Raw genomic sequence first — 12,953 nt, forward strand, 5'->3', positions numbered from 1 at the left:
TATATATTATTTTGATTTGCTGTACTATCATTTTTCCTTTTTAAAAAGAATATTTTAGAAAGTTTCTAGGCAGGACACATGTAAATATTTGAATATTTTACTTTTTGGCTTGCATGGATTATGAGTTACTGTATATAAACAGAATTATATGCCTGTATGTTTATACACTGTACTTACCTTTATTTCCATGGGACAATAGGAAAATCAGCATGATAATCATATTAAAAGTCCAAATGAATTATTTACATTATCTTTTAATATTTGTGCAGCAGCATATCTCTGTGTAATTATATTTTAGGAATTGGCATTTTGATTTTTTTCTTATAAATTCATCTAGGCCCTCTAATTTCTTTTAGCAGTAGCTGGACAAATCCAGTGAATTGGTGTGATAGTGACCTCTACTGGTAAATATGCATTTAAAAAACACAAGAAAAGTCTTGCTATACATATATATTTGTTTTTAAATTCCACATTCCCTCTCTGTAGGCAAAATGGAAAGTGTCTTTCCACTTACTGATTTAATGATTCCAAGACAGTCTTAGTATAAAGATATTTTTATAAAGGATAAACAGGTCTGTTTGATTACCTTAAAAGAGACTAATTTATATGAATCTTTTTAACTATTTATTAACTGACTTTACAATCATTTCAACAGTAATAGCTTATGTTGAGCAAACATTTAAAGTTAGCTTTTATTATAGTGATATAGTAAAAGGCCTCTAAGACATGTTTTTTATTTTAATAAAAATTAGATAACAGGCCTAATTTTGCAATAAAACTGAATTTAAATGGTGTTTAGTAATGTTAACATTTTGAAAAAGGGCTAAACTAATATTGATACTTATTTTTCACCAGCAGATCCTTTATTATGTTTCTAAAACTGATTGTTGGAAGGATTTAGGACTCCCAGTCTCATTATTAAAAACTGTGCCAATCCAAACTTTGCCATCTCTCAATTGATGAAACACTAGGTAATTTATTGTTAGCAGTAAGCAAATCATTCTTTTTAGATAGTTATTTATCAATTAAAAAGCATAACTCATTCGGGATTTTTCTAACCAATCCACTAATTACCTCATAAATTATAATATACTGAAGACGGTTTTGAAATGTTAAAAGTAAAACAAAACATTCAGGGTAAACATTACACATAATTATTAGAATCATATCATAAGTGAGACAAATCATAGTAAGCTCTTGGGAATTGAGTTGCCTAGGAATTTCCGAGGGGAGGCTCATTTCCAGATGGTGGGAATTTTTAGGGTTTTTGTACTTCAATTTAAGAGCCACCCAATTAGAAGGAAAAAATGAGTATAATGTTGTACAATTTATGTTAGCTTTTTACTTTGAGAAGCAGACACTTTGGTGCTATAATTCCACGCTAATTAACTTTATGTTCACTCACAAATGCACATTTGTGTCATAAAATGACAACTACATAGAATTAATTCTTTAAGGCCGTTTTCTTGAAATATATCTATTAGTTTATACTTGTTATTGATTATGATATTAGAAAATATAAGCATAATTGAATAAGTAAAGACTACTGCTTTAAAAAATTGTGGATATAGAGTATCAGAATGTAGAAGTCAGACTGATTGTATTTAAATATAAATATTTAAGTTCTACCACTTACTGGGCTTACTAGCTGTGGTACTTCATGTAAATTATTTAATCTCTCAAAGCCTCAGTTTCTTCATCTATAATGATAGTAGGCTTGCTGTAAGAATTAAATGAGATAATGTATATACAATGCTTCAGAAAATTTCTGGCATGTAGTAAGTACTCAGTAAGTGTTAGCTATTATTCTCTGTCTCTTTGATTTACTTTTTTTTGTCTTTGGTTTATATTAGCCTGCAGTGACTCCCATTTAATTCTAAAGCACAGAAACTTATTTTTTCAAGCTCTATGTACTTAATTCTGTCTTCTTAGCAATGCATTTATATACAATTCCATTGATACACATTGTACAAAGAGCCTTAGATGTTTGAGTTAGTCCAGGTCTTCAACAAACATATGCCAAGATGAGATTAAATGTGCAGAAATTTATTAGAGGAACACCCTGTGAGAACGAGAGGGAAGGATCCAGGAAAGCCATTAGACTAACACAAAAGTCTGACCCAGAGTTAAGGAGAGGAAGAAAGAAAGAAGTAAAGTTGTACAGAAGTATCTTAGACAGTTGAACAGTTTTAAGGAACAATTGGCAAGCCTTTTGGGAAGTCCTTTATCTGAAATTTACTGTGAGAAGAATACTGGGTCTCCCAGGATTAGGTTTACCTTAGTGTCCCTAGTGAGCTCAGTCTTTTTGTCTGGGGCCAGCCCTGGTAGGCATGACCTCAGTGCAAACATGGTGATGACTTCCAGAGCACAGCAATTTGAGACATTGGTTGGCTACTCTTTCTGCAATTGGAGCTCTGAGGCACATTCTAAAGGCTACCATAATATTCCCATCATTTAAAAAATGAGATTCATATTCCTTATATTACACTTTCAAAATCTTTCACTATTTGTCCTAGCCCAATATTTTCAGCCTGAAATCATTTTATTCTTGACAATCTGTAACGATTTAGTATTTCTCAATTACACATAGAACTCTTCCATGTTAGCAATGTGTTTTTTACTGTGGGTTTTTTTTTTTTTTTTTTTCCTGCCTGGAATACTCTGCCTTTCATTCCTGATATCTTTCTCTCCTTTAAATAATCTCAGCCAACTGTGAATTCATTTCTGTAATGCCACCTCTTCCCCATTCCACTTCATTTAGGTGCTACCTGTCCACCTTCTCCACATGTGTGGTGCTTGTATTGTTACACTGTATCACTTAGGATTAGGTGATCATGAAAACTCACAATTAAAATAGCTTAAACAAGAACACGTATTATTCTTAAACAAGAACACAGTGTTATTAATCTCTCCTGTAAAAACCCAGAGGTAGCCAGCTCAGGGTTGTACTGTAGCTCTGCTCCACAAAGGCTTCGGGGACCAAGGCACCTTTGAGCTTTCTTCCTTATGTCCCTAGGGAGTGACCCTTCCCTTCAGGATAAGGATGCAGCTCCAGCCATCATATCCACATGTTAAACAGTAGGATGGGGGACAGGGAAAGAAGGGACAAATAGCATGTGTCACCTGTCTCTTAGGAAGGTTGCTAGAAGCCGTCTCAAACGTTTTCTTTTACATCTTGTTGACTAGAACTTAGCTAGATGGAAATGCTAAGCTGGTTGGGTAACTGAGAAATGTGGTCTTTATTCGGGTTGGTCATATATGTCCAGACAAACAGAAGGGAGGAAAATTATTGAAGGACAACTGGCAGTCTCTGCACTATACTCTACCCAAATAGTCCATGTAATTTAAACACATTCATTCTGTTACAGTCTTCTGCTAGATTGTAAGCTCCTGTGACAGTTACTAACCTATGTAAGTTTGTCTCCCATATACTGCTAAGGGTGCCTCTGATGGAGAAGGTATTCAGTCTGTATTTATTGAGTGCAAGAACTGAAAATTTATCAACATTTCTTATAGCGTAAGAAATAAACATGGCATCATGTAACTTTAATAAATCTAATGCTCATTTTTCATTTAAAGTAACCATCAGGAAAACCTAAAAATTTCAGGGAGTTAAATAAGATCAGGTATTTGTTGATTTATAAATAGTTTTTGTACCTCTCCTTCTAAGTATTAACTACTGTAAGTCCAAATTTATGGTCTCTCATAAATTGCTTAACCATTTTGGATTTTTTTCTGCTCCTACTCTTAATATAATGATGATGATAAGAATAATAATAGTTATTTATATGATAATTATCATTTTAAAAGAGATTCTACAGGGATACTTACTTCTCCAATGTACTTCCTTCTCCTATCTCATCATTTCACTATAGCTTCTTATTTTCTTCCCTCTAGGCTGTTGCTATTTATAAAATATTTGTAGTTTTAAACATTGTTTTATTAAAACTAAAATCTGCACTTATATAACCGTTTCTTGAGTGTCAGCCAGAAAATATGTATGAAGTAGGATCTCAGGAGTGTTTTAGGTCTGATGTGTATGGTAGCTGGCATGCCTTCACAGACTCTCAGTCTAGTCTCAAGAAATATTCCATTTAAAGTTTATTTACTCTTATGTTACTATTCTGTCATTTCCTTTTCATTCTTTTTCATGTATACATGATACTTAACAAGTGGTCAGTACTTGGTTTGACCACATTACACTTCAAGTAAAATGTACAACAAATGGAAGGCTGAAATATCTTGGCCGAAAACAAGGACACAGAGTTCAGGAATCTTCATGGAATTACTGGCTCTCAAGGATGCCATATGAAACTACTGTCCCAAGAAGCAGCTCGGGCAGGTTGGGTGGGAAGAACAGAGGATAGGCAAAACATTGGAACTTCGAAAACTCAGAACAAGTGGACATTTTTTCCTGAGATGTATGCTGTTGTCACTCAGTATCCTCGGGAAATTGGTTCCAGGAACCCCTGTGAATACCAAAATCTACAGACACCAAAGTCCGTTGTATAAAATGACATAGTATTTGCCTATAACCTATGTACATCCCCTCTATGTTATTTGTAATACCTAATATAATATAAATGCTATTTAAATAGTTTATGTTTTACTATTGTTTAAATTTATGTTACTTTTTTTCTTTAACTTATTTTTGATACTGCAGTTGGGTGAATCCAAAGATGTAGACCTGTGGGTATAGAGGGCCAACTGGATTTTATTTTGAACCGTCTGCTATTGTTAGGCTTTCCTACTTCTTCAGTTAGTGCTGTTACAATTAAAATAACCATGTCCTTATAGATGGTGCACATTTCCATAACCTGACCCTCTTTGTTGAATTCATCATCACCACAAGGGAACATATGGCGTTTGCTGATGAAAAAACATATTCTTTTCTGTTTTCCATCCCTTGCACTGACACTGTATCCCCTGGTATCAGATTAATCTTTCATGTTCAATCTATTAAGCAAGAGACTGGACCATAACTGGTAAGAATATTATAAGTTCATAAAAAGTTTTTGAGGAGGATAAATTTTTCATTTTAAAGGTATCGTAAACTATCTCGAAGCAGAAAAAAGGGGTGGAGAGGAAACTGAACAAAGGGAAAGATGTTAAGGAAGACATGACAAAAAGATTGGAGAAAGAAAATAGACTTAACTAGAGAGAAAAGCTTTTAAATTTTTTTCTAAGCTGTTTTATTTTTCCCCTGGTCTTAATACATGTACAATACTGTTTTATTGGGATGGATAGATAAAACAAATAATGCAGAAGTAAAACAAGCACTAGACCTTTGGCATTCTATAATTTGATGAGAAAAATAAGACATGAAGGGACATAGGAATTTACATTAAATGACACCAAAAATCGTCATGCCCATTTGCAATGAGAATAAAGCCATTTACATGTATAAAACTTATTGAAAAATTGTGAGATTTTGTTTTTTCAAAACATTTAAATTATATAACTGACAAAATTGCAAATCATCAAACACATTTAAAGCCGTATTTTCCAAATAAGTATATATTTTGCCTTATAATTTAAGACTGGTATTTTTCTTCCTTAATCATTTATTTAGCTGTTTGTGCATGCTCTTTTTTAACTGCACAGAGGGAACTCATATCTGTTATTTCCACAGGGAACATGATGCAAACGAAATCAATTACATGTATGCTCAGTATGTCAAAAATACTATGGAACCACTTAATATCCCAGATGTCAGTAAGGATAAACGATTTCCCTGGACAGTAAGTAACCCAATTTTAGACTGAAGCTAGAAGGCAGTTTTCCCATCAGATCTGTACTTACAGTTATTCTTGAACTGAAAGACTAGCTCCAGAACTGGCTGTTTAGGAATGATCTGTGCTTTCCCTCATCTGAGGAAATAAAATAAAATAGATCATAACATCTATTGAGAGCTATACTTGGGTGTTTTTCTTTGTAATTTTTTACCTTTCTAAACATCTATTAATAAGCGACCATACTGTTTTTGAAGTAATTTAGCTATTACCTACATAATGTCAATGACATTCCTTAGACAGTATTGCTAGAGTTTTTGTCTTATTTGTAAAAATTAGTTTCTGTGTGACTTGAACTAATGCAGTTGATAATCTATCATAGTGTGTAGCTCTGGGACAATGGATGTCTGTTTTTCTTGACCTCAAAGCTATAAATATCTGGTTCTCAGACATGGAAAAATTTGAATTATAGTATTTTCTCTCACCTTTTCAGGAAAGCATTGCACTTAGAGGCAGCTGCCTTGCTTTTGTTCTTTGGTGTTTAGGAGACATTGTTTGAACTTTAGCAATACAGGAATAGAAACAGTGGTATTACTAAAGAACAGGTTTATAACATGGAGCATTTTAGGTAGTGTTTAGATTCTGTCCCTCTTGTTAAGTTATTTGGGACACTTTTACTTATTTTACTTATTTTTTTACTTATTTTTACATTTTACTTACCATGTATAAGCTGCTTGGAAAGTTTGAAGTGAAAAAATGCGATATTTTTAACAAGTAAAGAAATTGCTTTATATTGCATTTATGTGAACTTTATTATAATTTGTATATTTTCTGCTCTCCAATGTTCTCTAAGTAATATAAAAGTTGAATATATAGTGTTTTCAAATGTGTCATATAGTTTATATGGCATCTAATGAACAAATCAATCTCTTTACCATTTTAGCTGTTTTGTTTTTATGTTTTTGTTTAGACTGAAAACACAGGAAATGTAAACCAGCAGTGCATTAGAAGTTTACTTTGTACACCTATAAAAAATGGAAAGAAGAATAAAGTTATAGGTAAAGCCTTTTCTTTAACCTATACTGTAAACTTATTTCTTAAAATGTATTCCCAGCTATACTTTCTTTCAAATGTAAAGAATAAAATGTTTTTAAAAAGGCCAGGTATGGTGGCTCATGCCTGTAATCCCAACACTTTGAGAGGCCAAGGTGGGTGGATCATGAGGTCAGGAGTTCAAAACCAACCTGACCAATATGATGAAACCTTATCTCTACTAAAAATATAAAAATTAGCTTGGTGTGGTTGCATGTACCTGTAGTCCCAGCTACTTGGGAGGCTGAGGCAGGAGAATAGCTTGAACCCGGGAGGTGGAAGTTGCAGTGAGGTGCTCCATCCTGAGTGACAGAGCGAGACTCCATCTCAAAAAAAAAAAAAGATAAAAATAGGAATGATAAAAGACTTAAAATAATTGGTAAATACTAACAAACATTTGTTAAGCATCTTACAAACTATGGTGTATTTTCATAATTATTATCCTATTTCAGCAGAATTTTTTGTTTAAGAATTATGATGTATTGACAATTAGTGGACTGTGTAGGAGATATTAAGTAGGTAATGTGTATTATTTTAGAGCCTCATTTTCTGGATGTTGACTTTTTTTTAAGAATATAGTTTAGATTATAGGTTATATTTATTTATTTATTTAATACATATTTATTGAGCACTCCACTGTTCTTGACAATTGGGATAAGTCAGTGAACAAAGCAGAAATCCCTGCCCTCCGGAGCTTATGTTCTTAATATGATTATAGGAAAACCTCTACTTCAGGAATGAAGGAAGAATGCATTCTCAGAAAAATTGAATGATGTTTCCTTTTAATGACATATTTGTTTCCTGATACTGCAGTTATATAAAGGTTAAGTATGATTTTATAAGCCAATCATCCATGGTTGATTTAGTGAAAAAGATATGAACTGTTAACATTCTCCCAAGAACCTGGAAATAAAGAAAATATTACCTTTTTAAAGGTTATATTTAGAATTAAAACCCTAATGGAGCAACACTTACATATATAAATACAACATTAAAAGTCTAAAAACTTTTCCAGTTGCAAGATTTGACTATAATTTTGTTGAATGAGAGTTTTTGTCAGAAAGAGGGAGCAGAATGTATCAGTAATGAAAACAGAGAAAGACAGATGTTAAAAGTGCCTGTCCAAGTTCTGTGCAAGAGTAAAGTAACATTTGTCCCTAACATAGAGATGGATGTAGAGAGTTGTATCAGTGTGCATTGAGCATTCTGACCGTATGGTGAGCCCTTGCTTAGGTGCAGTGGATGCAGCAGGTTATAGCCAATAATATCCTACCAATTCCCAGTCCCTCTGCCTAGATTGCATCCTTACTGGAAGAAGGGTACATCAGCTTACTACAATTAAACACTCTATGACTCTGATTTCCCTTGTTCTGATTCCAGTCCCACCCACCCAGCTTGTACTGATTACATTCTTTTCCAGTGTAGGTTAGCTCATGGGAAGAGAATGCGTTATTCATGTCCTCTCAGATATACTGGTTGCCCTGACAGTTGTTTCTTATTGTATGAAATGGACTTGAGGTAGTGGGCTGGAGCTGCAGGTGCTTGTACTTCTGTTTCTGGGATGGATGTTTCTTTTTGAACATTGATACCATTCTGGTTTTAAAAATCAGTCTTGTCAACTTAGTTACTGTGACTCCACCCCAGCAGTCTTCAGTATGCTAATCTACTGTCTAAGCTACGAGGCTGAGTGTCAGCTCCTGACACTAGTGAAGTGTGCATTACAGCCTCTTAGAAGCCAGCATGCGAACCGCCTGCTGGGCTGTTGAGTCAACTCTTCTACAGTTCGGAGAAAAAAGTGGAGGCTAATGAATCTGTGAGATCTTTTTAAAAGATTCTCACTGATCAGATCTCTAACATAGGCAATAAAAGAAAACTACTGAGGGTGCCTTACAATATGATACCGTGTAAATGTTATAAAATTTTATTTCCTAGGGAAGTCAAGGGGAAAACTATATTATAAATGTTATGCTTTTTAAAATATTTTTATTAGTATAAAGATTTACTACAAGCTGTCTTCAGCCTTTGAAAATGTGAAATTAAATTCCAGATGGAATGCATTGTTTGCTAGCATGTTGTCATGGGAAGGAAGGCAGAGTGGCAGCTTGCCCCATCAAGTCACATCTTCACTTTTTTTTAGCAGTGTTTCTTTAGAATAATAACTGGGAATGGGGAGTGGCTGGAGGAAGTTATGCATCAGACCCTTTTGTCACTTTATGTGTATGGTAAATGAAACCGAGTTAGGTGACATGGAAAGCACATTGGCCAGGAGTCGCACTCACAGCATTGTGTTAGTACCACTCATTTTCATTCACGTTTATGGGTACATTACTTACCTCTGTGGAGTTGAACTTCAGATCTGTTCAAAATTCACATTCTGTGATCCTGTCACTGTGTCAGACAAGTAAGCAAAATATAAAAAATGAAATAATCAGACTTTTCTTAGCATGTATTTTATGTCACCCTACTTGATGACAGAGTCAAAAGTAGGCAAATGTTGATTTTGGAGAGAAAAATCCTGGTAAATAAAAAGAAAGGAAAAGGAAATGATTTCTCTAGTGGGGTTTTGTGCAAGGTGAGGAGAGGTTCTCAAGTAGATCCCAAATATGAGAGGGAAAAATTCCAGCGTTCCCTGCTGTTTTACAAGTATGACAAAACTAAGAATTTGATTTCTGGACTAAGGTATCTACAGCTGCAGCATGGAAAATGTCATGATTATGGATAATTTGTCTTACATATCATAGACCAGATTCCACTATTATGTAATTCTAATAGAGAATCCCTATAGAGTTACGTGCAGAAAGACAGATGGATGCATGTGTTTTCTGTTATCTTCTTCCTTCCCTCTCATTTTTTCCATTACTGATGTTTAGATGAAATTATAGACATTAGATCAGTATGGGGCCTGCTGTCCCATCACATTTATTCCCTGAGGTATTGTTTCCTATCAAATGTTTTCTCAGTGCCCTGGCTAATACAGAGATTTCCACCACTTTGCTTCCAATACTGTTAAGGAAATATTTCTCATTTATTTTATTATTCATTTATTATTTATTTATCATTCATTATTCATTTATCGTTTGTTGTCATTTATTCATTTATATAATTATTCATTAATCATTATTCATTTATTTTAACTAATTATTTTCCCTACTTATTATGCTAAATATGCCTTTTTCCAATGTCATATTTACCAGACATTTTATGACTATTTTTCCATACTAATTTCAGAATAAATTTTGAAGAAATACGCCCTATTCCCATTGAAAAATTTTTTAAAAAGATGCTTAAAACATCTTCACTTTAAATAGCTTACTTTTTCATATCCTTGTTAGTAAAGAAAAGCATAAAAAAATAAAAATTGTAGAGCTCTACCACGCATTGTTTGACAGACAAATAAGAGAAAGAAGTATGTATTTGTGAACTGGTTACTATATTAATCCTTTCTCATCTACACTGTAAGAAGTTTCTGTTTTTTATTTCCACAATGGATTTTCTAAGTCTCTTATACTTTCAAACTTGTTCTTTTAGCCTATTTGAACTGGCTAAATACCTATGCCATTCTCATGCTCCAAATGACACCTCATTTTAGTTCCTTCATGTCAGTAAAATTTGGAAGACCTGCATGCCTACAGAATTTTTTGAGTAGGCCTCAATAAGTTTTTGAATCATTGACTGTCACTCCCACACCATCTCATCCTACTCTGTTAATTTAATTTGGCTTTTTTAAATAAATTACTCAGGGGTGGACCTTTAAATAGGTGAATAGAGATAAGTTGCTTCTCTGTGCATTGAAGTAGAATTTCAAGCCATAAATAAGTATTCTACTGTTATATCTGCTTAAATTTGACTTCTACTTCATTTTACTTTTCATATTTTATCACTTGGCAATATCGCTAACTGATCATCTGTTTATAATTAAATGGTGCGTTGTCTTCCATGGTATACATTGCTTATATTACTTAAAGTATCTAGGTTTTTTTCTGAGTTAGGGAATTGTAAATTATGCTTAGTTATGATAAGCACAAGTAAATAAGACTGTAGGGTGTAGAGGCAGTAATAGGTGGAAGAAAATTAGAAAAAAATAGAATTAAGATATTAAAGCTTAGAATTATAGAAATGAAGATCTATATAATAAAAATAAATGTAAAGATCACAGCTTCAATAATTGACTGAAGAAATAGAAAAATAAGGAAAACTTCATAGTAACACTAGAAAACAGAGAAGTAGTCTTTAGTAGATCAGAAACACTAAGGAATTCCTGGAACTTGTGAATTATATGTCATTTGTAAAGACACATTTTACACAACATGGGCAAAAATTGAATAGGGATAACAATATTTCCATCAAACAAAGTAGAATTTATGGTAAAAGATAATGTAAAGAATCGCCTTTCTTTGAGTAAAATTAAAAACCACAGAGGAAAATGTAATTGCCGTGAATGCTAATAAACTAAATAGCATCTTTGACATACAAAAATTAAAGCTGTTAAAAATACACAGAGAGGTGGACAAAATGATAATCATACTGGGCCTGAAGTATACTTGTCAGTGTTAAATTATAGGAAAAAATAAGAAAACATTAGAGTTGATAAAAATTAAATGGATCTAATTTATATACATATAGCTTTACTTTTATGTTTCAGAATTTAAAAATAGAAATTATCCTCAAATATCCATCAGAAATCAACAAATATTAATAATACACAACACAAAGTCATTTCTGAAAAGCAGAATTGTTGGCCACTTTCATAGATCACAGTGCTTTAAAACTATTAATATATAATAAAAGGATAAGTTGGAAAGAAAAAACTCACTTAGACCCTGGAAAGCATTGTCCTAAGTGACAAAGAAGAAATCAAAAGTCATAATTAAATTACAGCATTTTAGAAAATTAATTATTCTATTAACATTAAAAAATGTACATGGTCAAAGCTATATTCAGAAGAAATTATATAGCTTTAAATATTTTATTATTATTAAGAAATAATGAAAAAAATTTAAGCATTCAACCATAGAAATTAGAAAACAGCACCTTTAGCTTTCTCATTTTGCTGCCTTCCCCAAATAAATATATATATATAAGAAGAAAGAAAGTAGAAGAAAAAAATGAAAAAAATAGACTTATAAAATTGGAAGAAATAGTAAAACAAGAGATAATGGACAATAATAACAGACAAATCTCCAACAGATAATGAAGATATTAAGAGAGAAATGCAAATAAGAATGAGAGAGGGACTGTAACTACAGATAGTGAAGACATGTTAAAAGATACTTGATATTACAGTGTAGCAAATAGAAATTAACATTTGGTGAAATGGAGAATTTCTGTTAAAATTGGTAATAAGCAATACTAGCTCAAGAGGATTTTAGAATTTTTCACAGAAGCAACTGAAAAAGAATTTGTCAAAAAATATATATATTCCCCAAAGAAATTCTAACCAAAGCAATCAGAAGGGAGGCAAGGTTGAAATAAGGTGAGACACAGAAAAAAAGAGGCAAAATAAAATATCTTACAAATTATATTATTGTCAAATGGAAAACCCAAAAAGAATTAGCTGAAAGTACCTATTTAATAAGAGTTTTAAAAGTAGCCTCATTATCAAATTATTAAAGAGAAATAATGTTAATATATGCCAAGACAAATTTGTTAGAAAACAATAGGAAAACAAATCCCATTTACTGTAGTAACAAGAAATAGATTTGGCCAGAAATATATACCATTTATATGAGGAAAGCTACAAAATTCCGAGTGACTTAAAAATCATTAAGAAGTGAATCCATTTCTGGAACGATTGAAATCTAATTTGTGAGATATCAACTCTCCCCGGATTAGATTTGTATCAATTTTAATATGTATCCTTGTGAGATCTTGGGGGGAAGGGGGGTGTTCCTGATCAACATTTACAAACATTGATAATACTTACAACTGAAGGTGTAAAAAGAATCATAGCTGATTGTTTCAGAATTACCCTTTCAGAAATTAAAATGATATAAAAGTAAAATAATTAAAAGTATGGTATAGGTGCTAAAAGACATGTCAAGATTGATGAAACAGGACAGAAAGTCTAAATGCAGACCCATAATTTGGCGTATAAAATTGTGTTATTGTATATAACAGAGTAAGGTATAT

At 32.6% G+C, this 12,953-nt stretch overlaps 1 protein-coding gene across 7 annotated transcripts in view; it reads left to right on the forward strand.

Moving 5' to 3' along the window:
- Positions 1-12,953, forward strand: part of PDE5A (phosphodiesterase 5A) — a 128,471-nt gene that overhangs the window by 63,919 nt on the left and 51,599 nt on the right. For 3 of the 7 annotated variants that reach the window (XM_032292429.1, XM_032292433.1, XM_032292432.1), the window contains exons 8-10: positions 357-404; positions 5,633-5,741; positions 6,703-6,790. In XM_032292429.1, the coding sequence (XP_032148320.1) occupies positions 357-404; positions 5,633-5,741; positions 6,703-6,790 (245 nt within the window). The remainder of the gene's footprint in view (positions 1-356; positions 405-5,632; positions 5,742-6,702; positions 6,791-12,953) is intronic. The other 4 variants (XM_032292431.1, XM_032292436.1, XM_032292434.1 and 1 more) reach the window with 2 other exon arrangements.

This window comes from Sapajus apella, unplaced genomic scaffold (assembly GCF_009761245.1).
Source record: "Sapajus apella isolate SASKATOON/1434 unplaced genomic scaffold, GSC_monkey_1.0 scaffold27, whole genome shotgun sequence".
Lineage (NCBI taxonomy): Eukaryota > Metazoa > Chordata > Mammalia > Primates > Cebidae > Sapajus > Sapajus apella.